The sequence below is a fragment of the Rhamphochromis longiceps genome, linkage group LG6, assembly GCF_057381845.1.
Source record: "Rhamphochromis longiceps isolate RC_006_pf linkage group LG6, R_longiceps_female_GT1.1, whole genome shotgun sequence".
Classification (NCBI taxonomy): domain Eukaryota; kingdom Metazoa; phylum Chordata; class Actinopteri; order Cichliformes; family Cichlidae; genus Rhamphochromis; species Rhamphochromis longiceps.
In genome coordinates this window covers 19595077-19622619 of record NC_140562.1, presented here as the reverse complement: position 1 = coordinate 19622619, position 27543 = coordinate 19595077, and the positions used below count along the sequence as shown (strand labels likewise).

Sequence of the window (27543 nt, the reverse complement as noted above, 5' to 3'; positions counted from 1 at the left end):
AGAGCACTAAATGCCAGATTGTTTTCAATCCATTTTAATGTAAATCAAGTCCAAATAAATAAATAAAATACTCAAATGGGCTGTCAAGAGTAACCATGCTTTCACCACACACACACACACACACACACACACACACACACACACACACACACACACACACACACACACACGGCCTACTTTTTCAACAGCTCTCTTAAGTGGATCTATTTTAACAAGCTATCTTGTCAAACCAAATTTAGTTTAGCTTATTCTTCCATGAGAGCCCCCCACTGCATGACCCAAAACAAAGCATCTATCAAAGTGACCCGAAACATGATTTGTGATATGACAACATCTTATAATCCGGCGCTCTTCACTGCTGATAAACACTCACATTTCAAACATATTGATGTGAGATGTTGAAATAGCTCCAGCAGATAAGGAGGTCAACCAAATAATCTGTCCCACTCAAATCCCTCTAGCGCTAGCAGTGATACGGTGGAATGGGCTTCTGATGGAGGAGATGAGGCGAAATAGTGAGCCGAGGTCTTTGAAGGGGCTTGTGATACAAATTTTGGACACAGCAAATTTTAATTAATGTTATCAAGCCCTGTGACCTATAAATCTTCCAGCTTGCTTAAAAAAAAAAAACCAAAAAAACCAAGTCAAAACCAACTGTTGGTAACCACTTCATCACGCAAATCTTGGTCATATTAATTCACCAGCTGTTTGTCAGCTAGAAATAGAAAATGAAGGAATACACAACCCAAAGGTGTTCTATTGAATACAGGTCTGCAGACTGTGGAGTACAGTGAACTTGCTTTCATGTTCAATTAAGCAGTTGAATATGAGCTGAGCTTTGTGACATGGTGTATTATCCTGGTGGAAGCAGCCATCAGAAGATGAGTACCCTGGGGATGAATAGATGAACAGCAACAATACTCAAGTAGGCTGTGGTGTTTAAACAATTGGTAACAGTTGGTAATAAGGGCCTAAAGTTGCCAAGAAAACATCCACCACACCGTTATACCACCACCACCAGCCTAAACCATTGACACAAGGCAGGATGATCTAGTTATTGATACCATTAATGCAAAACTCTGAGCCTACAATTTGAAATCAAGACTCATCAGAGCAGGCAATGCTTTCCCTCCCAATCTTCTATTGTCCAATTATGGCGAGACCATGCAAACCGTAGCCTCAGTTATCAGCTGACAGAAGTGACACCTGGTTTGACCATTCTCCTCTGACACAACATGCCCAACAATTTTAAATCAAGAGAACTGCTGTCACTGAATATTTTTCTCTAGACAACCTGTTGTCTTACAACTTAGAGAAGGTTATCTGAGTAAATCCCATCAGTACCACCGGCACAAACAACCATGCCCTAATCAAAGTCATTCTGATGCTTGCTTTAAACTTCAGCAGCTCATCTTGACTGTGTCTACATGGCTAAATCAAACTAATAAAGTGGCCTGTGAGTGTATCTTGAAAGCAAAACCAGAGTTTGATGACAGCTGACAAAGTCACTGAATATTATCATTTGGCATTTCACATTATTGATAAGACCCAGCAAAAATCAGTTTTCTATAAAATCAAACTTTGCTGCTCAACATTCATGATCCAGGTGTCAGACATCAGACCCTCCCACCCCCACAATCCTGAGTTGGATAAATGGTTAAGAAAATTGATGTATGGATGGATGTTTACATTTATCTCCACTCATAATTATACTACAGCACATCCAAGTAAAAATGCACTGAATTGTACTAGTTTCACCATGCTGTAATAAGGCTTGTTATTACAGCTTCAGTATTGAAAAAGCTATTCACATACCACCCCATCAATATTCTGCCTTGTGCATGAGCCTGCCACTTTGCATTTTCTAAAACAGAAGTGGAGAGCAAAGTGGTGAAAATTATGCATGCAATGACCATGAAAACGGCGGTCCAATGATCACAGTGCAACATAACCTTTTAAAGTGGCTCACTCCATTCATCTTGTATGACAATTTGTTTTCCCGAGCCACAATGCTACCTTCAATACCATATGAGACGAACATGATGAGAGGCAGAGTGGAGAGGGAGGAGGGAGATATTTTAATAGCTGGATTTCTAAGAATATCTTCAGAAGTGCAGTCTGCCAAGCTTTTGTTTTTAACAACGGCTGGCATTCATTTTTACACTACAATAGGAGTGATGATGTCTTGGCTGTAGTTTGATTAACACATGATTTCTTTTGTTGCATCATTTATTTATCTAAGAACAGATTTACACAACATGCAGATGGAGTATAACGCACATGAACCTGCAGAGTTTTTGGATTATTTCATGCAATCACACAGCATTTATTTTTACTAAAACTATGTGCACACTGTGAAGGAATAAATGAAGCAGAAACCAAGACAAGAAAAGGGAACCCAAGCCTTAATTAGGACCATTACATCTGATTTAATAGACTGCAGATGAAATGTTGCTTTTACATATTTTACCTGCCGAGATTGTAAGGTGTGTGAAAGGTGGGTCCACAAAAAGCAAATCAACATTCCTGTATGAAACACTTTGTGCCATCGTCCTTTAAAAGATGCCACAAAAGATCTGATAAACTGCCATCAATTCTCATCAAAATATACTACCTGCCTCGAAATAGCCTACGTGGAGGGGCGTGACTATGATCTGTAGTAGCTCTTTTCCACATTTGCACAGAAAGATAAATATAAGCACTTCAGTGATACTGTGAGAAGCTGGATTTTGACCTTTTCTCCTATTAAGCAAATACTCGTACACATCACATGAGTTGGTGAGCTATTCAAGTCCCCTGTTTAATGCTTGCACTATCTGGCAATCGAGTTCGAGTTGCAGGGTGGCTGCTATTGTCAACAAAAGGAAAAGGCTTGTCAGGAAATAGTCCTCATTAGTAATCAGACTTCTTGGTTTGGAGCAATCTCTTAGTTTTCATGGACAGCTCTGACCAACTAAACTCCTTTTGCTTCAGGAATAGATGTTCAACATCACAACAATAAAATCCTGCTTTGTACATCACATTTTAGGGGGAAAAATCCTTACATGGCTTCTGTTTGGAGCGGGTTATTGAGCTAATTCTGGGGGATAGGTGTTCTCTGCTACTGTGATGTGACTTCCATAAAAGCAGACATGGAAAGAATGATTCGATCAAACAAAAGTCAGGGAGGGAAAGTCAAAGTGTAGCAGCTTTGCTTGTGGTTTTAGTTTGAATAGCAGCCGTACAATAAGTTAAAAATAGCAGCTACAGGGCTGAAGAAGGAAAGAGATAAACATTAGTCATTACAGAGGAATTCCAGCCCGTTTTGATACATGGGGTGAAATCAAAATTTAAACACAAAGAAGCCTCCATTAATACATCTCTTTAACGGAAAAGGTGGGCTGTAAAGGGTTCCTTATAAACAAAATACTGATTTTTTCCTCATTCACTGAGGTACCAAAAGGTACCACACTTCAGACTAAAAACATAACTGTACTTTATTGTGCTTGAATAACAAAGCACACTTTTCCAATCACAGGTTTTTTGGTTTTTTTTAAACACCTTCAAATCTGTTTTTTATGAACGTCCCATCAAAATAAAATTATATTTTCCAGCACTTTTGTACACAGATTGGGGAGCTTTGGAAACTTTAGATTTTTGAGTACCTTTGTAAGTGGCAAATTGAAGGTTAACATAACATGTCAATTTAAGCCTAAGAGCTCATAGTCATAGTAGTACAGTTACTGTATTGCAGCCACAGGCATATATTACCACCGAAGCAGCTTTATTATTTAGATTTTATTTACTGCAAGCTCCTGAATGTGACACCAACCTGCTAACCTAAGAAATTTGTACTCTGGTGCAAAGTCATAATGACAGCAGCTCTAGTATTGTGCATTTTGCTTTGTTATGTGAAAGAATATTAATGCAGCTTGATCCCAAATGCAAAGAATGGGCTATATGATCCATATCATTTCTGTTTGACCTTTTAAAAAAAAAAAAAAAAAAAAAAAAAAAAAAAAAAAAAAACCCACACACACACACACACACACACACACCAGATGTAAAAGGTTCCAGAGTTCAAATTCTGTTCAAAAAGTTACTGGAAGGTTTTATCACCGTTTGAAATCTGGGAAATCCCACATGGGGAGGCAGGAAACCGTCTGCACCCTCCAGCATATCCCAACAAAGTTGCTCTACTCTAACGGACTTCCTGTAGTTTCCTCTGCATATCATAAAATTCTAGTCAACAAAGACCATGCATGAAGGCCACAGAAAATGGCACGATGCACATTTACCTGCAAGTAAATCATTGCCCAAGTGTGATTTAGTATTTCCATCCCGATTTAGAAGCACTCTTTTAGTATAGGAACTCAACAACTGTTTTGAAAGCCGTACGTTGTATTTGTATATGTGGTATTATGATTGAGTAGTAGTAAAGTAAACGTGAATTGTGGGGATAAACATTCAAAATCCTAAGTGGCAGCGTGGCCTTTAAAAGCAAGAGAGCTACATTTGTGTCAAGTCAACTCAAATTTATTTATTTTGAAGCACATTTAAAAAACAAAAACAAAAAAAAGATTAAAATTACATTAAAAAAGTAGAACAACAGATGAAAAAAAAATGTCTATCCATGTTTAATGTATAGACATTTGCCTCTGGGAATCCAAAGCTAACTGCTGAACCTTGATGACTTGAGTGCAGCTCAATAAAACAAAGTGATGTAAGATGTCAAACTGATAACCCCAGTGCGGTACCAGCATGAATACCCTCGACCTTTTAACATTTATTTCAGTGGTTTGAGAGCAGGTGCTGCCTTTCCGATCGTCCTATAGACCTTTGATGGCATCGCTCGACGTCTCAGCAGTCATCGTTTATGGGTTACTGCATCATTCTTCTGACATCTCAGAGAAAACTGTTTGATTTGGATTAAAGGCAGGGTGACTAACTTCATATTCATTGCTGCCCTCTTCCTTTTCCAGCAATAAAGTGAGAAAAAAAAGCAAAAGCAAAATTATTTACTCTTTAATTCTGGCAGAACTACTGGGAGAGTCCTCCCTCAGCCTTTCACCTAAATAAGTCGTTCAATAGAAGCTATGTGCACTCCACCTTTTCTAACAGTTTATAATACTACTCCCTGCCTACAGAGCCTAGAACATAAAGAAAACTAATCAAAAATCTAGACTTTATTTTCCAACATAGAACATGCAGTGATCAAAAGCTTCATAAAGGTTTTATATCCATCTAGAAAAAGAGAAACAAAATGCTGCGATGCCCCAAAATCCAGATCTCAACCAGCCTGAAATGCTGAACCTTAAAAGAGCTGTGCATCAACAAATGCCCACAAACCTCAATGAACTGAAGAAACACTGTAAGGAAGAGTGGGCGAAAGTTCCTCCACACAGAAGGTCACACAGGAAGTTATTAATCAGATGCTGATAAATGTGCTTCTACAAGCTGTTGAATCATGGGGTGTACTTAGTTTTTGCCCCCATACGCTGCATCTGCATTTTGGTTTAGTTTGTTTTAAATCAATTATGACATGGCGTAATATGTCATGTGTTGTTCTTCTTCAAAAGTTGTATTTAGAAAACCTAAAACTGAAAAGGGATATACTTTCCTTTTCACTGTAGAGCTGTGTGAACTTGACCTTTTGTTTTTGGGGTATAATTGAATTCTTTCTTCTGCTTTCGAATGGCCAAAATGTGTTTTGTTAGGTCACAGAGAACTTGATCTTCTCCTCCAAAATCAAATCGTTTCATTATGACGGTAAAGTAAACATTTGTGGAAAAAAGTTTGAGGAACGTCCTCCAGATCAGACTTATCACCCTGTGAAAATATTTGATGAATTGTGAAATAAAAATTATGACCAAGTTGACCCAGATCTATTTAGCAGCTTGTGATGTGTCGAATAAGAGTCCAAAACCTTTTCAAAACTAGAGTGTTTTCAAAGAGCTGATTGATGTGGTGAATAACACCCTGTTGAATCTTTCTAAAACATGCTGCTGGCTTCACATTTAAGATGGACATTGAAAAAAAAAATAAAAAATTTATACAATTTTAATATTTTTCTTTTTGAAGTCTAAATCGCAGCAAAAAAAAATAAAAAATTTCTGGCACAACTTCACCTGCTTCCAAGGTGCATGGAGAGGATGAAAGAATTCACAAAGTAGGAACTCCAGCAACACTTGAGGGAAGATTAACAACTTAAATAATTGACCAACGCGTTTCGGCTTGTGGCCTTCATCAGGGTCATAGTAAAACATTGTAAAAAAAATTGCTTAAATACAAGACAGGAAACAGAAAAAGATTCAAATTAACCAGTCAAAACTTCATAGATAGGTCAGCTGACATATAATAGGTAGGTATTGGTTAATTGGCTAAGTCACGCCCAAGTAAATACCAGACTAGATCATTACTGATTATTCACATTTTGCTCAATGTTCAAGCCTTTTTGAAAATGGGGTTGTACAATAACCAGATTCATACAAGTTTCAATGTAACGCCTCCAAATTTTCAGTTAGTGCAGCCGCTTTGACTCCAGCAACCTACGCATTGTGGGTTAGCATGTAGGTATGCAATCACAAGGGTGCAATTTTGCTGGTAAAGTGAGCTTTAACTCAAAACACAATTTCAACACACTGGTTTGAATACACAAGTATTACCTGGGTATTCTACACGTTAATACTTTGATCAGTAAAATAACCGGATAAGTAAAGTCTGAGGGAAAGCAGATGATCCCTTATGAAGGGTAGAATCATTCAATCATGCCCTTTACTAATGCAGAGGAACACGCCTCTAGTTACAGAGCGGCTTCAACTAGAGGAAGTGAATATATCACCAGTGTGTCTGTCTGAAGTGAAGCTGAATATCATTAATTATACTAACACTTTACCATAAAGCTATGAACACTGTAAAGTGTCAAGAGTGTCAAGAAACCATCTGTTCTGTGCTTCTAAAACTACTGCACATAACAGACTTCAGGTTTCAATGTAGAAAACCTTTCTGAATCAGAATGACAGCTGACTTGGTCTGAATACAACAGTCAAGCAGCTGACACTGGGACACTTCTCCCCCCTTTCTTAGTTTTCAGCCTAGTCTGTTGCATTTACTCATGTAAAATATTAAGACATGCACTTTATCAACTTGATCTCAGATAGCTTCTGATAAATGTCTCTAAATATTTGCATAGAGTGCAGTAAAACTAAATTAATTTGAGCAATTTGCAAAGCAGTTTACAAAAGGTCAGGGAAAAAAGTTTAGTATTAATCTCTTATAACACTTTTACTGAAAAACAGTTATTGCTGTATGATGCAATTTCAATAGAAATAAAAAAAGTAACTTCTCATGCAATGCTGTGTCATACAAAACAGTTTGCCACATTTTCCACATTCTTAAGTCTATCACAGATATCCAAGGGCAGTTCATTTTCACATTATCTAAGGTTTACCTAAATTGCTAATCAACCTGCCCAAAAACAAAGGAAAAGGTAGACAGCAATGCTATGAAACACTAGAAAGAGAAAAAGCAAGAAAGAACATTTAGACATTAACATTTACATTACTTTCCCTTTAAATCTTTGCTCACACTATATTATGTTGTATCCAGCACATATTATGTTTTAACATTCACAACCCATCTAAGCATCTAGCACTGAAACTTGACTATCTGCCAAATAGTACTGCAATATCATCACTGTGAAAAGAAAGGTTAACACTGCTTGGCCAGAAGCTATAGCGTTCAAACATGTCATTTTAACTAGAACTTCAAGGTGCCAGCATTCAAAAAAGCACATGCTTTTCACATAACAATGCTTAATATAATAGTTAATTATCTCAGGTAGGTGCAACTCCTAGCTGGTCAATGTACAACTTTATTTTAACAACAGCTGACCTGAGCTGTTGTTAAGTCCACTATCATAATTGTCCTTCAAGTGACTTCCACTATTGTTACCATAAATGCTGGAACCAATAAAAATGATGAGTAGCCATTTTATCTTTATATCTCCTGAAGTCAATTGTTGATAGTCCTGCAGTCTCAATGCATAAAACACTTAATACTGTTACCCCTCTGAAAAAGAAAGCTATGACTCAGGAGGCCAGTCCCATGGTTCAATTCACACTTTAAAGCATCAAAGCATTTATAAAGAATTTCAGCCAGTCTGGGAAGATAAGCTAGAAGTGCACATTACTCACTGTTATTGGAAGGAAACAAAAAAAACAACATTTTTTAACAGGCCGAGACAGTCATAGTAACTCAGTTCAGCCTTTCATTGATTTAGCTGTCAGGACTGAGTCTTTCCAAACTGTCACAGATGTATCATCAAATGGAGCCGCTTTAGAATAAGACCAGATTTAGACTGTTTCTCTGTGAGTTAGCATTAACAATAAGTTGATTTAGACCATAAACGGGCCCCAAATGGATTTGACAAATCTTGAAGACATACCTTGCAGACAATACCTGATTGGAACTGAGATTACTCCAGCAATGACCCAAGGCATAGCTTCAAACTATGCAAGAACTATTCAGACAAATGCAATAAAATGCTACTCTGTCTGTCCATGTATCATAACGTATCATACCTCACAGCTACTGAGATGTTTGTTACATAAGGAGTACCTGTCAAACTGAGTGAAAGGCCTCATGAAGCATGTGGGGTAAAGTCTCCAAATAACCTCTGCAAGTTACCAGCTAGAATGTCAAAAGAATCTGGGTGTACTCTGCATCTCTGATCACCAGCGTTTCTTCACTGGCTCTCAGTTTAAAAAAATAAATAAATAAATAAATAAAAAATAAAAAATAAAAAAAATCACAAATAGCATTTAAAATCCTTTTCCTCATGTACATAGACTTTAATGAACAAGCTTGATAATATCTTAAGCTGATTCCACACATGAACTGAGAAAACTGTCAGAGGAATTGTCCAAAGCTCTCTCAGATGTAGGACACAGCAGGAGATAGTTCACATCAGCCATGCCCTCAGTACTGGAAATACTCTGTTTGGTTCAAGCGAGGGTGCTGCTGGGTAGCGTGATCATGAGAAAGGACACAAGACAACAGACGAACTAGGAAGTTTGTCGGTCAGAGACTGTTGAACATCCAGTCAAACCATGTCAGATGTTTTACATCCTGACATGTTTTTCCACTGGGTAATCTCTATAATACTATAATGCATGAAAACAGCTTTAAAGACTTATCATAATATCATCCTAGTAGAGCTCTTTGTAGTATAGTGCAGACTTCAAGAGTATCCAAATTAGGACGGCAGGCAAAGCTATCAGGATCCTGTGTTGTGGACAGACACCCTGCTCTACTTTAAACAAGCGGCCCAAAACTTCTCTTCGGGGCAAAAATTGCATAAAGATTAAATGAAACTTAAATGAAGTGACCCTAGCCATTTACTTAACGGTACAGTATTAATCTGTGTGCAAGAAAATACAAATGATAGCGGGCATAATTACCCCTGTGGCTCTTGGGCACAGTTTTATTATCAGCTTGTTGGTGTTTGAGAGCCTTCAACAGCGCCTGTTCCCAGTTTCCGCCATCATAACCATTAGCATCTTGACAAAATGCCTTTGTGAGCTGGCACAGTTACAGGCGAAACAATAAGTAGAGATGTAGGCCAAGTAGTAGGCTACACTACCCTGACCCTGTTTCTTAAAAGCAGGCAGTCACTGCAACAACCGCAAATGGCGAGAAATCTATGAGCAGTTAATCTTTTACTATTTGTTCAGCATTCTACATTTAAAAGCAAACCTAAACCAGAACAGTTTGGAGAATGGTACAAGTGACTCAGGTTTGAGTGAAAGAACAACACTCAAAGAATATTAATTTAACAGAAGTTGCAGGAAGACAAAAACCATTAATCAAAAATAATCAAATTAATAACGCAAGTTTTTCTTTTGGTTTCCTGGAATGTTTGTTCTCTGACAATAATTGGAAACTTTAAAACTAACTTTCAGTTAAAAAACATATGCGATTACATCTAGACTACTGTGTGTGCAACAAGACTTTAAGTTGGATGTGTTGCCTGCTTGATAAATGTATTCTAGCCACACTTTGCCAATTGTGCATACGAGCTGATTAGTTTACAAATAAACTTGCAGAATGTAGTAATTCTAATAATTGGAATTGTGCTCACTGAAGTAAAACTTGTATAAACAATAAAGCTAATTGGTTATTCACTGCTGTGTGTTACAAGTCTACATTTGGTGGTCGCCTGAAATCTAAGTTTTCTCACTTACAAAGAAATGAACAGTCTCTAATTTTTTGGTAGTTTCATTTTAATACACAGAGAGAATATCAACCAAAAATCCAGAAACAAACCCCACATTTCATTAAAATTAAATATTGCTTTTAGTGTCATTGAGTAGAATGAGTATTTGATACCCTACCAACCAGAATTTTGACTCCCACAGATTGTTTGTGGGCACACAAATTACAATGAATCAATTACAGATACTCCCAACTTCAACTAGTTGTGTGTATATAACACACGCGTCCACAGAATCAATTTCTTCCATTACAACTTCTCCACCACCATAGGTGAGACCAAAGAGCTGTCAAAGGATGTCAGGAACAAGCTTATAGACCTGCACAAGGCTACATGTGCTAAAAGACCATCTGCAAGAAGCTTGGTGAGAAAGTGACAATGCTGGTGTGAATATTTGGAAAGGGAAGAAATATAACGCACTTAGAAACGCAGTCTCCAACAACACCATTAGCAACACACTATACAATAAGGTCCAACCGTTCAAGAAAGAACTTGTACAGGTCCAACTTAAGTTTCCCAGTGAACATCTAAATGATTCAGAGAAGGCTTGGGAGAAAGTGCTGTGTCCAGATAAAAATCAAGCTATTTGGCATCAACTCAACCTGTCGTGTTTGACGGAAGAGAAATGCTGAGTATGACCCAAAGAACACCATCCCTACAGTCAAGCATGGAGGTGGAAGCATTATGCTTTGGGGCTGTTTTTCTTCTAACGATACATGAAAACTTGAAGGTACATAAAGGGCAGGGCTATGTAATGTAAAACCTTAGACTTCCTGCCCTCAGCCAGAACACTGAAGATGACTCATGGATTGGTTATCCAACATGGCAGTAACCTGAAACATGCCACTAAGGCAACAAAGGAGTGGCTAAAGAAGAAGGACATTAAGGTCATGGACTGGGTCACTCAAGTACATGTATTGCTTGAGGATCAAATACTTTTTTCACTCAATGACATTTAAATGAATTTATAACTTTTCTGTAATATGTTTTCTTTTTTTCCTGGACTTTTGTTTGATATTTTCTCTCTCTGCATTAAAAGGAAACCATCAGAAAAAATAGAGACTGGCTTTTCTTTGTAAGTGAGCAAGCATACAAATTCAGCAGGGAACAAAGTAATTATTTTCCCCACTGTACTCCAGAGGTAGTTACCACTAAACTGTCATGTGGAACAAGTTTCCCTAACCACACTCCTGAAGTAGGATGTGACACCAGGCAACTGTTCCCACCCAGTGCTTATCAACGCTCCCATTAAATCTTTTTAAAGCAAAAACAGGAAAAACAAAGCACACTTCTCAGAGATATTTCATGTAACTACAGTGTCCCAAAATACTATATCTCAAGCTTTTAACGGTCTCTAAATTCTTGTTATGCAAGACATTATATCTCTCCGATGACACGCATCTCTTTCAAACCCTGTTAAATCCTGAGGCCATCTGCCTATTTGTCAACAAACAGCAGACAATGAGGCATGATGGGTGCATTATCTGACCTGCTCCAGGGCTAAATAAAGACACTGCATAAAGAAGGAGAAAACAGGCATTCCAGTTGTGGCTTTTTAAACCCACTTACACCTATAGCTCATCCAGACCAGCTAATCCTGTTTACCCTCAAGAAAACTCACTGTGGTGATTTCACTGTTATTTCTATGAAAAAGACATGACTGCCAAAATGGTGCAACGAACACAAATGCCCTCTTTTGTTTAGGGAAACAAAAAGACCATTTACGGAAACAATGAGCACTGAATATTATTCTGAAAATAAAATAAACAGACAGTCATGCTGACAGTCAACAGTCCTATACCACTTCGGACTACCTTCAGATACAGTGATGCAAGAAGAAAGAGGTGTGACCCTGAAATTGGGCTGATGCGACAGATAATTGAGAGAAGCAGATAGCATTTCATTCATGTGTCAGATTAAAGGGCTCTTTGTTACTGCCAGAGAGGGCAAAGCATGCCTGGAGAGAGCACAAGCATCGCCCTCACTCTTACAGCTTTTGTGCCAGACTGCTTGCAAATGAAGGGAGAATGTGTGTGTGCTTGTGGGCAACATATGCACACAAGCAGTGAATTATGAAAAAGAAAAAAAGAAAAAAAGACTCAAGTGTTCATATTAACACTTGTCTACCATCTTGGGGATTATCTTATTGCAACCATCGCTAGTTTCTAGTCAGGGCAAAAATAGCCTGTATCTGCTGATAAGAATAAAGCTACTAAACTCAATTTCACAGTTTTAAAGCGTGACACATAATAATTCCACAGAACAACTACTTTTCGGGAAGTAATAAGGGTCCCAGGCAGCCTATTTAAAGAAATAAAAAGGGAAGATGCAAGTTTAGAACAATTAATTTCACTTATGACAGCCTATCTCAAAGGAGGATCCTCTGTGTCAACATCAGTCCCACAGATGATAAAGTGGGCAACAAGGCACTATCAAACACAAACTGCACATGCTCAGAAGCACAAAGACAAAGAAAGAGACCTTAAAATATCACTGAAGAAACAGAATAAAACTGATTTGCCTCGTTGACACAACTAGAAATACAGAATGCCTGGAAAACAGTAGCCTCATAGAAGGGAAATTAAATGCAAGTAGATATCATAAAAAAGGATAAAGACATGCCCAAAAAGAGGCCATCTAAGCTATAGCTACAGCTAAATACAGATTTAATACATAGTGTTGCAGCAGGTAGTTCAAATACAGTGGCTCAAGACAAACTGAAGCACATGGACAGACAAATTCCAACACTCCACATTTTAACATTTGAAAAAATGAAATGAGAAACGTCAACTTTATGAATGAAATTATGATTTTACTATACGCCATCTTCCAGAAAGCCCTGTAGCATAACAAGATCACTTTGGTTAATGAAGCCCTGTGGCACAGACTGCATTTTCAGATACATGAATAAACCTATCCCATATTTAATAAATCATAACTAAATAGAAACATCACAGAGTTTTATTTGTGGCTTCTTCTGCTACGAGCCTTCAGGCTGTAGTTCTTTGTGATAAACACAAATACTTTGATGTGATGCATCATTTTCATAAAGGAAATCAAAACTAACACTTAAATGATCATAGCCAGTGTATTCATATAGTTGTGGGCTGCATAGCTGTCTGCCATCGGCTCTATGACCTTGTATTCAGGTAATGCCGCCGTTACATTCCACCCATCTCCTGTGTCACCTAACAGAGGAGCCATGATTCCAGCTCAGCCTGGCTCCTCTTCACAGAGCGTCACATTAGTCAGTGCTTTATTGGGCCTAGGAGATTACCTACCCTATGTAAGGCAGCGGTATACCTCTTTCATTCTCTTATATTGGGATAACCGCAAGAGCCCCGACGTCCCACTGCTTCATTTTAAAGTGCCCATGTATTAACAGTATTTACACCCTCTGAGATGTCCATTAAACACAATAAACCCTAATGAAGGAATACTGATGTTGCCTAATTGCAGCCTTTTATTTCCTCATTTATTTCTATCCTATGTAGCAACATGTAATTATGTGTGATTATGCATTACAAGGCTGTCTTTGCAAATCTACAATAAAGTCTGCTAACTAAAAGAGAATTACATCAGCAGACAGATACAGACAGTAACGTTTATTACTGGCTCAACTGAGAATTAACACCCCAGTCTGCAGCTCTTTCCAGCTTTCAGCACACTATTTCAGTTAGCCAGAACAAAAACAAAACAGTGGCACTTCCTCTAAAGCTGTGGGCAGCCACTTAAAGCACAAGGGCGCAAACAAACCGATTCTACACTACCTGCCTTAAAAAGGGGGGAAACAAGTGTAAACGAGTGACTACTAGACAAAGTCAAACATTTACTCAAGCCCAAGAGACCCACACATTTTCCCCCTCAAAAGTTGGCATGGGGTTAAAACACCAGTGACCATTGGACTTAACATTTTGACAGAAAGCCAGATATCAATATCTCAGACTTGCTAAATGTTGAACTTTGTTCACCAATTCATCTGTGTTTCAAGAAGTGCCATGTATAATCTGTAATCTAGTGGGATGAAAACTGTAACTCAGCTTCCCTTTGTCCTAACCAGTGTGGTTTGGGGATTGTTTGGTTTTTTAAGCCCACTGATTGGCCAATAGAGCAGGCTGTAACACTTTGGCAATAATTAGTTTCACTTCGTTTTAAAGAAATATTCATTACTTTTGTTTTAATAGTTAAAAGGTTAGAAAACATTATTTTAAAAAAAAAAAAAAAAAGCTCAACTATCAATTTGTGTGGCCTGTTGTCATAATGTGCACAAATCATGTTGTACACCCAATAACATCTTGACACAAGTGCTTTCAGTTTCTCTGGCTCCATTCAGGGTGGGTGCTGCTATGCTTTAGACATGCAAAACAAACAACAACAACAACAACTACAAAAAACGTGGACACCTGTTGAACCATTATGAACATGTATGATCAAGAGTAATAAGCACATAAAGACATAGTAAAAAGAAAGTATGCCATCTTTCAGGTCTGTGTCTTTATATATCAGGATATAACAAAAAAATTTCTGTTCCTTAGTGGGTCCGCTAAAGAACAGAGCTACTATTTAATTCCTGCTAATCACTGATAACCTCTATAAAAGCAGACGTTTTGGTAGTTTGTTGGTCTGGAGCATTCAGCTGTGTGTTATCACAATGCCAAGGAGCAAAGACATCCACAGTGATCTCAGAGAAGAAGAATTGTTGCTGCCCATCAACCTGCAAAGTCTAATAAGGTCATTTCCAAATGATATGAAGTAATTCTGCAATGGGAAATATTATTGACAAGTACAAAACATTCAAGACTGTTTCCAGTGTTCCCGGGAATAGAAATCCCAGTAAATTGACCCCAAGGTCAAACATTATGCTGCTTTTGGTTTCTACCTTATTCAGAAGGGGTAGCAACAGCAGGTAGCGCTGCATATTTAAGTTAACAGTTTAAATCCCAGAAAGTTGATTCTGTTTTAGTGGGAGGGAAGTCTCATCAATCACGTTTCCTGACATCTTCACTCCCAGCTGAACATCAAGTCCAAGTGTGACTGGGAATATGATCCCAAACACAGCCTCAGATCTACAAGCAGAATGGCTGAAAAAGAAAACAATCAAGGTGCTACAATGTCCCAGTCAAAGTCCAGACCTCAACGCAATGGAAATGCTGCAGCAGGACTTTTAAAAGAGCTGTGTATAAACAAATGCCTGCAAAACTCAATGAACTGAAGCAACGCTGTAAAGAATAGAGGGACAAAATTCCTCCACAGTGATGTGAGAGACTGAAAGTCATACAGAGAATCATTACTTCAAGTTATTGCTGCTAAATATGATTGTACAAGCTACGCAGCTCTTCATTCACCGCTAAGCATTTTGACTTAGCTTTTGTTAAATAAATAATGACGTGGTGAAATGTGTCGAGTCTTGTTGTTCATCAGAGGTTGTATTTAAATTATTTTAAAACCTGGTAAGAACCAGATTATTTTTTAACTACGTCTCAATACATAAAAACTTAGAATTCCCATATTCTTTCTTTACCATAAGTGTGAAAGCCACTGCAGAGGTAATCCGTTTGAAGCGAAAATATGCCTTTTTTTGCACATTGTTCCTCTGGCTGTGTGCAAACTTGTGTATTTGATGCAGACTCTGGAAAAATAAAAACTTGCCATACTCAGATCCAAGAAAATAAAGAAACAAAACATGTTTATGCTGTGAAATTCATCCCTTGTATTACACCAGTGCTGCTTTAAACAGATTGAATTTGTTAGCCAAGACAGGTCCAATGAGCCATGACAGGGCAAGACTTCATAGGACCAAAATATAAAAAAAAAAAAACTGTCTCTGAATACAGATATTGTACTCTGCCACACAGATTACGGTTTGTTTGTTTTTTTTTCCCTTTCCTCTATTTAAAAGTAAACTTGAATACCGGATTATGTATCAACAGTTCAGCTGTTGCACTGACAAAAGTTCAGCTCTCTATTCTCTGGCCTGCTCATCTTTACTTTCACTTTTAACTGACAGCTATATACCCCTTGAACCTTGTATCGAGATAGCGTGAAGCAGATCGACCAACGGGGGGGGGGGGACAAAACAGCGTAACACTCAGACTGTGACTGTGTGAAGCAAACTCTTCTTTGCCCCCATCTATAGCAAATTCCTGACTCCAGGCACAAACAGGGCCGGCACATGAGCCCGTTTTTCTAAAAACAACTGAATAGTGGCATTTATAACCCAAGCCCACGTGCTGCGAGTCATCACAACCACTGCTGATGAGTTGTGACACAGAGAGACAATACTCTTGGGGAAACCATGTAGTATTTAATCAATGTAGGGCTCTGGCAGATACTACCAAAGAGAAAACTATGACCACTGTGATAAATCAGACTATCATGTGGAAAGCTGTAGAATGTTGTAAGCATAATGAAATGCACAGCACCTCCTGAAAAATGACACTGTCCATGATAAAAATGCAGTCCAGAAGAGCTGCAGTGAGACAGAGGAGCCTGTACAGATCATATTTGTACAATGATGGCTTTCTCAGCTTAAAGGGGAAAAAAAAACACACACACAAAAAAACAATTGTACATATAGTCACTGGAAGCTGCTACTAAAAACAATACTTCCCCGTGATACTGCATTTACATTGTCTGCTTTTCCAGTCAGCGGTCCTCGCTTGCAATCACATGTCTGTCTAAAATTAATAATAGCAACAGACAGACAAGACTGGACACAAAAAATAAAGAAATAAATGAGGAAAAAGCGAAAAAAAAAAAAGCTTTGCTTTTGCAGCATCCTGGTGACACTACAAACGTGTCCAATCAAAGTAGGTCAGTGTAACATGGGTCAGTATAAGAGTGGAAAGACAAGTTAACTGATCGCTTTTTGTCTGAAAGGCATTTAATCATCATCTGCTTTGTTAATCAATTCACCGCTTAGTTTTTCTTCTTGGTTAAATGAAGTTTTCAGGCTCTCAGCTGTGCTGATATTTAGCTGATGGGATAGTTTGTGTTTAGTAGTGCTTACAAATATCTCGCCATGAGTCAGACATCTACTTGCAGTTCATTAGCCTCCTCTGTGGGGGTTGGCGTTGGGAGTAAACTATACTATATGACTATAGGCGAGCCTCCCCTATCTAAAGGATTCCATTGTTGTACCACTGTGACAAAGCAGTTTTGCAGGTTCTACCTTCACGTCTCCTCCCTCTCCCTTCCTCCCACACCTCACCAGTGAAAGCTGCAGTTGAGCATGCTCCCATTCATCACGGTAAGTTTCCTTGTTACTGGTAGTTTCATTCATTCTCATGCAGACACCGCAAAGTCACTTTGTGAAAAGCTTTGAGGCAGGCGAGGGCTATCAGTACTGCAGACAGGCCAAGCTGGGGTACATGCTTTAAGGTGGCCAACAGGTAACAGACAGATAAGGCACCCAGTATGACTGACCTGGATATGTCACACACTCTCTCTCTCACACACACACACACACACACACACAAAAGCACTGACTGATTTGCTGCTGCCGCAGTATTTTCTCTGCCACGATTATTCTCACATTGGTCATCATGTCATGTTCAATAACAACCTTAGCAACATGTTTTTAACACTGATAATTACATGTGTACATGCAGGGGCCCAATAAGACAACAGAACAATGCAGCATAAGAAACTGTATGACATGCATGTCTAAATAATGAGAACCTGCTCTGATGAGCCCAATCACTCCAGCTATCTGTAAACAACAAACCAACAATATACCATTTAATTTACAGGGCCACATGGATAATAAGGGTTCATTAGAGAGAGAGGTCCTATAGCTGTGACTCACTGCAGTTTCCAGTGTAGGCTGCTTGCCTTTAAGTCAATATGGCCACACTTAGTAGAAAGTATCGATTTTGTCAGTGCTGACAGACGATCAACGCCTTTCTTTTATGCAAATATGGGTGTAAGCCAGACTTTCCCAAAGATTCACAGCCAGTACCACAGCGTGACAGTGCTATCTATGGCCTATTCTGAGCCCCATAATCAGCTTACCAGGTTGAACACCGTCTCCACAATGTCTCGGTTGGAAACTTCCCCAACTTCCACCAGGCCGGTGAGCACGGCGAATTTCATTCTTATCCCCCTGATAGGCACTCCGGGGTTGAGCCCCACGGCGCCAGGTCGCCCGTCCTTCCCTTCACCTGGCGGTGCAGCGCCCGCTGTCTCCTCGCTAGCCATTGCTAAGGAAGCGGACGGGACAGGTGGCGTTCACAGGTAAGGCACCTGTTCACCTCCAATGGTGACAGTGGAGCCGATGTCAGAAGAGGGAAATAAGGGGGAGGGGGGTTTATCTCCCCTTCAGCTGAGTTGTTGACAGTCTATAGGCACATAAGCAAGACGTTTCCCTCCCATCCAAAAACAGCCTCGAAAGTGGGTAAAAAAAAAACAAAAACGAGAGAATTTGATGACCGCTGACACCGCGAGGCTGGAAATGTCAGTGCTCCTCTCCACGGTGAACTACTCCTCTGCCCTGTAACTTGATGCCACACGGAGGGTTTTACACTGTTAAAAGCCGTGGAAAGTGTGGTGCAGGTAACAAGGGGAGAAGCAGGTGAAGAAGAGTTCGCCCTTTTACCTGTGTCCTCCCGTGCTCCTGTGCACAAACGGCAAGCGAGGATACTTTAATATCTCCGCACAGCAGTGGAAGTTGCTATTGTCACTGAGTCCACTCACTTGACAGGTAGCGCTTGGCATAATAATAAAAAAAACTCAAACTGAATGGAAGCAAGTCCGCCAACAGCTCCGGAGAAAGCCGACAAAGAGCTGAGGTCCGCTCGGTGACCCCCTCCTCCTCCTCGGGAAACTCCGCACACTTGGCTAAATGGCAACGTTGACCCAGCTGCGCTGCATTTGCTTCCTGATCTACCCCGGTAGCTTCAGCTCGTCACCGCCATGACAGTATAGCCCTTGAGTGAGTGGCGCATGCGCAGTACACAACTGGGGACTGTTAAGCTCAGTGGCAGGTGTGCAGCTCAGGTGGTTTTCTAGCTCCGTGCACAGGGACTGCGTTCAAATCAACAGCGTGTGAACTGAGTTACTGCGAAACGTTAACGGTTTGAGCCCTGCCGCTTAGAAGTCCTCTCTAAACAGGCTCCACACAACAAAACTCGCGATTTCACAGTCTCTCTACACGCACACCACATCATTAACATCAGGAGGCAAAATAAAATGCACAACAGTAGTCCGCTAACCTCAGCGAGAGAGCTACATTATCACCGTTTAAGCAATGCCAGCTAAAATTAATGTGGGACTATAAGCTTGGAAATTTTGCGTCTGAGCTGTGTCTGTCGCACAGTATGCATATTTACACATTACAGGTTATTGAAAGTGTCTTTGTTCCGTTTTCGGGAAAAGCAGCTTGCTACCCTAACCTCAGGACAATGCACATGTCACGTGAACCCAATGTAAACTACAATGCTGAAGGGAGGACGTATAATAGTAAGCAGATAATGCTGCACTTTAATATTTCAAAAAGTTACACAGACCATGGGGCTGTTTATGATAATCCAGGTTTGACTGTATGCTGTGTATCAGCATGCATATAAACCTCAGGGGGATATATTTCAAATACTGCACTTGAAATGTGGCTTTATTTTGAACATGTTAAAAACATAAGGAAAAGAATAATCACAATGTATAACTTTACATGTTGAAAAGGGAGCAGAAATAAGTCTAATTCTATTAAATCCCACCCCCTTTCCACAAATAGTAACAACAATCATAATTTTTTTCTTCCTGTTTATGCCCTCTCCTAGAGATAGAGAGAAAAAGCAATTAAAATAAGGTAGAGTGTACAAGACAAGTGCCTGCTACATACACACAGAAAAGTAGTAACTGTAACACAAGCACCAACAAATCATGTTCTGAGTGTAGGAGTCTTAATTTAGAAATCTTATGTACAAACTGTCAATGTAAATCACACATCATATAATGGATAAAAAGAGGATGTTATAGCTTAAACTAACACAACAAACAAAATGAAAAGGCAAACAGGAAATACATGCAGAACAACGTTTTTGTAGGGCACAACAGCGCACACTGACAGATGTGTGCATCCCGCGGCGCTGAAAACCAAACATTAAAGCAAAGTGACGGCTCTGCTTTGCTTGCCTTTTCAAATCACCGCCACAACCATAACCCCTGACACGTGAGGGTTTTTTTTTTTGCACGGCTGAGGAGAAGAGACAAAACTCTAATCAGACACAATCAAAGCAGTCGAAGTCAAATAATGCCCATATTTGATACTATCTGTCTTCCCATCTCTGTTCTTTCTAGTGACTTCACATTGGCTCTGTGGGATGGATGTGCAGCCATGAGTGTTGCCACAGAGGCAGCTGGCGTCACCGTTCCCGCTGACCTCCCAGTAAAGTGTAGCTGAGCCCTCAGGGACCCTGGGAGTCATGGAAGCCAGCAGCACCACCCATGAGATGCAGGCCTTGTCTCTGATTTAATGACCTCAAATCAGCAGTCTTGTTCACTGAGCCCAAAGACTTTCTTAAATACGACCTTCAAAAAGAAGAAGAAAAAAGAACAGAAAAAGAGCAGAGAAAGCTTTTACTGACCTTTAAACTGAACTGTGCCTTCTTATTCTCCTGCAGGCTTTATGCAGCTAATGAGTGGACAAGTTTGTGACACAGCGCCACCGTAATCGTCTCTTTCTCCCCTCTTGCTGCCATCCTGTTGGAAGCTCTTATTATCTCAGAAGAAGATTATAACATCTGCAAATGATTTAGTGTCAGAGATTGCAATTAAACTGATGAGCCCTTGTTAAGAGCTCAGAGTGTGTCAGAGCAACTCTTTGAAAAATATCTTTTTAAACCATCTTGAAAGCAAAGATGACTAAAGTAATGACGGCAAATGTAATAAGCTTCTCATCCGAACCACAAATGTAAAGTTGTTGCTCATGCAAACAATACAGCAGAGGCTGTAGATCAGGGGTGTCAAAGTCATCACGGGCCACATACAACCCTACTTTGATCTCAAGCGGAACAGATCAGCGAAACTCTTCTTTCTGTCTATCTGAATTTAACTGCACATTTAATCCCCGACATATCTCAATATAAGAAAAAGAAGTGCAATTTCAACAGTAGCTCTCACTTTTCTTTACATGATAAAGAAATGCCGCTGTTGTAAATGAACAAACCCATCAGCGCCACTCTTTAGACTTAAACTGTAAGAAATTAATATGTAAAATTACAGAAATGAGTCTGGTAGCTCATTGATAAAACTGCCCTGTAATTATAAAGCAGAAAGTTACTGTCAATTCACAGAAAAATGACCTGTTTTATTTATTTATTTACATTGGACACTTTATAAAAAACTAATAAAACAACCTTGTAATTTCTATAGTAGTGAAAAAAACGTGAACAGGTGAATTGTATCAGTAGATGGGAAAATGTATGGAGTATGTTGGAGTTTTTGCTGGACTGATTTTTTACCCCTGGGCCTTATGTTTGACACACCTGCTGTAGATGAAATAAAGGCAAAAAATGTCAACATAAATCAGATTTTGAATGAGAAGACACAATAAACAGCTGCCACGTCCTTCAAATAATTTTTGAAAACATCTGTGGCACTAGGAGCTGGATTTGTCAAAGTACTAATAACCTTGCTGGCATATTAGGAAGAATTAAGGAGCAAGACTTTACATAAAACAACACCTTTTTACCTGTTTACCTGGTTTACATTTGTCAATATTGGTATATGAAAGATGAAGTCCACTAACGTGTTTACTTTGTGTCCTCCATCAGGAATCAACATCTTCCACAGAATAATATGACCTTCATACAGGTGGAAGATTACAGGACTATTGTATTAGGCTTTGTGGGTAAGTGGATAAATAACCTCCGAAGTGTATTTTCCCAACAGACAAAATTCTTCCCTTTGTTACAGTAATAATGTTGGTGGAAAACAGGCAACACGCCTATTTTACCTGTTTGCACACCTTGAGACTAGTTCATCCTGTTCAGAGATGTGGAAGAACTTGTCTCCCAGTTAAAAAAAATTGGTGTGGATCACTTTTTGCTATATGACACAAATTACTAAATACGAAAATGTTGTACTATTGCCTTTCAGCATTTGACAAATTTTACTTTGAAAACTGTTGTTCCCTATGGCTGTAGTTAGTTATAAATTATTGTTGAGCTTTTTTTTTTCCAGCTTCCATTTATTTAAAAAGATTACTTAAAAAATGTAGGTTTTGTCTTTGTTACTTTGTCCTCTTTGGCCCTTCCACTGTTTTTGCGCTGTGGTCTTCTATAATCTGCCAGTAATCAAATACTTTTAGCAGGCCAGGCTATTTTATGTTGTTGTATTTGCATATCAGCCTTTAATACTAAAATGATTGTGGTTTCTATATGATTTTTATTTTATTGTTTTTTATTCTTATTTGCTTCCTTATCGTTGTAGTGGTGGACCGTCAAACTGATTCGCCATTTCTGGGATAAAAAAAAAAGTTTCCTGAATGTGGAATCTGAAATCTTTTCAAGCTTGATTAGACTACCCGTGGTTTAAACTAATAGAATTAAATGGGATGACCAGATCCCAACAAACTAAATGTAGGGCAAACACTGTGTTTGCGTGGGGCAAAGTGGGACAGGTTGACAATGCTGAATTTTATTTCACTGTTATTTCAGCCGCTGTTCTGCCTGGTAACAGTTTTTGGCTTTCAGTTGTATATGTCAATAGACTGATATACCTTTTTTGAGGCATGTCTGACATTTTCGGCAATTTTTTAACAAATCATGACTAATAAAACTGCTACTTCACACTCCTGTGTGAAGCTAAAAAATAAATAAGCTCAGTTTGTCAGTATATACTATGACTTCATTGTCTTTGTAGTTGTTTCTGTCATATTCAGCAGAATCTGCAAAGCTTGTGACTTTTTGATTTGGTTACTGTTCCCTGATGAGTATGGCATTAGAGCTGCTGACCTGACTATAATTTTAAAAAAAGCCTTGCCTTCACATGCTTTAACTTTAACTCTTTATTATACACATTTGGTAAAAACGGTCTCTTTGAAAAAGCATGTCCTGCAGAACCGATCAAAGTGTGGGACACTGTCTGAAGATGTGGGAGAAGGGCACAGGGGATAAAAATGCTGCGCATTGCCACATAAAGCGGAACGTCTGCTCACCTTATTGTTGCTGATTTCAAAACTCTATTTTTTAATGTAGTTTGTTAGTTTTTTTACGAGCGTGTTAGACTGTGCTTTCACCGGCAGAGGGAGACAAATGAAACTGCAAAAACACTCGCGAGATGAGACAAATCTCACGAACCCCGAGCCGTCTCTTTAATTCTCGCGGGATTTCCGAGTTCCTCCTCTTTCACTCCCTGTAGCCAACATGGCAGTCGGCAAGAATAAGAGGCTGACCAAAGGCGGCAAAAAGGGTGCCAAAAAGAAGATGTAAGTTGGACATTCAGACATTGTTGTGTGAACAACACTTCGCTTTTTTCGTTGGTGTCGTTTTGGTGTGAAATGGGTGAAGGATGAAGCCGATTTTAGGTGGATGTTAAGCGGCCAGTGCTAGTGTCGGCACCGCCGGCCCCAGTGGCGCTGAGCTGTAGCATGATGTCTCCTTTCATGCTCTTAGACTTTATGTAGTTAAAGTTGATTTTATTATGTGCGAGCAGCTCATTTGGAGTATCACCAGCACAGTAAGGGAAAGCTCAAGTAATTTGGTTGCTAGCTAGCGCCTGCAATCTTATATGCTAAAGGCTACTGAATGTTAGCTTAACTGTAGGCGAGCTTGTCTGGCAACATGGCAGTCGGATCCTACGGCTAAGAGTTAATGTATCTAACTTATAACACCATGTGGTGCAGACAATCAGTACGACCGAGCTAGTCCGTTAGGAAATCGTGAAATCGATTAGAGTAGTGGTTATTCCACGGTGTTTGCTAATCCGAGCAGTGTCCTTTCTCGTACTGGTATTCAAGCATGGCTGAGATGATTGTGAATTAATACTTTCTACTCTCCTGCAGTGTGGACCCTTTCTCCAAGAAGGACTGGTATGATGTCAAGGCACCAGCCATGTTCAACATCCGCAACCTTGGCAAGACCTTGGTCACCAGGACTCAGGGAACCAGTAAGTCTGCATTGTGCGAAGGCTGTTGTGGCTGTTGTGTGTGTTGTATGCTAATGTTGCTTTCTGTAAAGAACAGAAGTGTCATTCTTTGATTCAGTGAAACTCTGGCAGTAGTAGTAAAGATCAGCTTTAGAATTGTGTAGGTGATGCATTGTTTTCTAATGCTGTCCATAATTATCTGAGAGTATCCTTGGCGTACAGTGGGAATGTGTGATGACAAACTGTTTCGGTCCCAAATGAGGGGCCTGATTACTTACGAGATCAACTGCCTTTCCCATTATCAGTACTTCAGCTTCCAGAGACTTCTCGTTACCTTTCAACCCTTTAACCTTTTTTCGTACCTCTTGTACCACACAGGAATCGCCTCAGATGGTCTGAAGGGACGTGTGTTTGAAGTGAGCCTCGCTGATCTCCAGAATGATGAGGTGGCCTTCCGCAAGTTCAAGCTCATCACTGAGGATGTTCAGGGCAAGAACTGCCTCACCAACTTCCACGGCATGGACCTGACCCGTGACAAGATGTGCTCCATGGTCAAGAAGTGGCAGGTGATGGTCACATTTTTCACCAGTGGTGCCAGATAGCTGATGATGTCACTTATGCCAATGTGTTTGTTGAGATTTGGCTACAGGGCTACACTATGTATGGTCTTGGTGTGAACATTCAGGTTTGTATACGGTATATTTACGCTGCAGTGTAAATATTGGGACTCAACACATTAGAAGGAAAAGAAAGACTTATGAGAAATGTCTTCCATGACCAGTATAAAGGGGGAAGTAATCCAATGTAATGTGGTATGTTTTAAAGCTTTTTAGATATACTTCTTTAATATACTGTCTTTTAAAAAATAATAATTACAAAACAGGAGCTTTGAGAAGTCAATATAATCACCAATGCTGCTTGGCGATGGAGAATTCTGAGTACTGGCATCCTCACAGGGCTGTTTGTCAGTGCCCCTCATGCTCTGCTGGGAGAGTGCACAGTTGATGTTTGTGCGAAGCTCTTTCACACATGCGATATGGGTTGCTGAGGATACTGGGAGCTTATTTTTGCAATAAGCCTCCACCTTTCCACAGCATTGTGTGTGCTGTTCGTGCTGTTCTTGTTTCAGAAGTGAGTGAAGCCTGTGCTGATGGATCCCTTCATTGTTTGTTAATGACATGAAGTTAATTCTGGTCAGTGGCTTAAATGTTGGGCCTATGAGATGTGTCGGCAGTTAAAATTATCTGAAGTGGTCAACCACTACAGTAGTAAGCTGGTGAGTGCAAGCAATGGGCCATCGCTAGTTAAGTCCATTCACAAAACCCTGTTTGCGTAAACATAAATTCAGGTTCACAGCGGGGTTTCATCCAGTCCCAGAGGCAGAGTGCACTCTAGAACTCAGTCTATCAAAGGACTAACATGTTGTTTGACTTTTGCTTGCACGAAATTAAAATGATAAATCATGTTAAGACGTAAGTGCGTACAGTCATCTGATCTGTAAATTGTATTTATTTTTTGGCCCGAGACAGCGGTTATGAAAGTGTTGGGTCTTCTCAGCAGGCGCTGGTAAAATATTTTGGATTTGAGTGTGTTGGTCATATATTCATAATTTTGTAGTGTTGTTTACAGCAATGGTAGCAGCAAAGTCTGAGTGCACCAATGCTCTTTGAAACGCAAGCAACAAAGTGTCATTTCATGTTGGCTCTTCCCATTCAAAAATCAAAGGCCACTTTATTAGATACACCTGGGATATCTAGTGTGTTCAGCTATTCGTTATACTTTCAAGCTTGTCAATGTTGTATATTGGACTATTACATCTGAGATTTCCCAACATTTTATCCGCTCAGATGGCATACATGTGGACAGCGAGCAGTAGAATCATAGACTGTTGTAGAACAAAACTGGAAATGTAGAAGCTTTCTAAATGTAGAATATGTGGCAGAGTTGTCGCATTAGACTTCACAGCTATACCTAGTGCCTTGGCAGACAAGTGTACACCTCAAACCATTTACTAGTGACTCCAGATTAACAAAACTTTCAAGTTGGGTTTTAATGCATTTTGGTTCGGAAAAAGAAACGTGAGAAGCACATTGAAGGAACACGAGCAGAAAAAGTTTGTTACAGACCGATGCGTTTTAAGGCGGCACTGTTAATGTCATCATTATTTTTCTGCTCAGACCATGATTGAGGCCCATGTGGATGTGAAGACCACCGATGGCTACCTTCTGCGTCTTTTCTGTGTGGGTTTCACAAAGAAGCGTGCTAATCAGATCAGAAAGACCTCCTACGCCCAGCACCAACAGGTCCGCCAAATCCGCAAGAAGATGATGGAGATCATGACACGTGAGGTTCAGACCAATGACCTGAAGGAAGTGGTCAACAAGTTGTAAGTCTCATGTTTCTGACTAAAGCACAGATGGCATTATTAATTTAAGATTGAGCTAATTATATCTCTGAGTGCACTCAGGTTTTGTGTGTGTCGCAATTGATGGTTTTAAATGAATGCGTTTGCTTTTTCGTATTCCAGGATCCCTGACAGTGTTGGCAAGGACATCGAGAAGGCATGCCAGTCCATTTACCCTCTGCACGATGTGTACGTTCGCAAGGTCAAGATGCTTAAGAAGCCCAAGTTCGAGTGTAAGTAATGCATGTTAGTATTTACAGTGTTTCTTTTGTTTGTGGGAACAAAAGATGACAATGTTTCGGTCCCATATGATCACCTGATTACCTAATTGAGATCAGCTGATGTTCCCTTGCAACATGCTAGTTGACAAGCAGACATTCTTGGTTTAATTGAATGAAATGTTACAACTATGTCTTTGCCATTACATATGTATGACAAACTGTCATTTGCAAGTTGTCAGTAATGGTTTGATCAGTCAGTTAAATTCCCTGTCCTCCCTTGCAGTGGGCAAGCTGATGGAGCTCCATGGTGAGGGTGGTGCTGCTGGTGCTGCAAAGGCTTCCGGTGATGACACTGGAGCCAAGGTGGAGAGGGCTGATGGCTATGAGCCCCCCATTCAGGAGACAGTGTAAAAACACCCTGATTTGAATAAAAAATGTAAATGACCAACAAACTGTCCTGTTTCTCTTTGTCAGTAAAGTAATGCAGTCGTTCAGTCAGTGCATGTAAGGAGGGGATAAAATGCTACAAAATCCAGCACTCTCGAAGGAACTAGTCACCAGATAAAAGGTGGATGCTGCAG

The 27543-nt window shown here is 39.7% G+C and overlaps 2 protein-coding genes and 2 non-coding genes across 11 annotated transcripts in view; 3 read left to right on the top strand and 1 right to left on the bottom strand.

Moving 5' to 3' along the window:
* Positions 1–19178, bottom strand: part of lrba (LPS-responsive vesicle trafficking, beach and anchor containing) — a 172696-nt gene extending 153518 nt beyond the window's left edge. For all 8 annotated transcript variants that reach the window (XM_085409606.1, XM_085409607.1, XM_085409610.1 and 5 more), the window contains exon 1: positions 18266–19178. In XM_085409606.1, the coding sequence (XP_085265732.1) occupies positions 18266–18451 (186 nt within the window). In that variant the 5' untranslated portion in view covers positions 18452–19178. The remainder of the gene's footprint in view (positions 1–18265) is intronic.
* Positions 19179–23532: 4354 nt separating this feature from the next.
* On the top strand, positions 23533–27414 carry rps3a (ribosomal protein S3A). The gene is made up of 6 exons (XM_085409605.1): positions 23533–23678; positions 24255–24358; positions 24716–24903; positions 26515–26723; positions 26865–26974; positions 27246–27414. The coding sequence occupies exons 1-6, from the start codon at positions 23617–23619 to the stop codon at positions 27371–27373; spliced, it is 801 nt and encodes a 266-aa protein (XP_085265731.1). The 5' UTR covers positions 23533–23616; the 3' UTR covers positions 27374–27414.
* On the top strand, positions 24564–24637 carry LOC146667871 (small nucleolar RNA SNORD73). The gene has a single exon (XR_014912203.1). It is a non-coding gene; the product is annotated as a small nucleolar RNA SNORD73 (small nucleolar RNA).
* LOC146667870 (small nucleolar RNA SNORD73) lies at positions 27021–27087 on the top strand. Its single transcript, XR_014912204.1, has one exon. It is a non-coding gene; the product is annotated as a small nucleolar RNA SNORD73 (small nucleolar RNA).
* Positions 27415–27543: the final 129 nt, after the last annotated feature.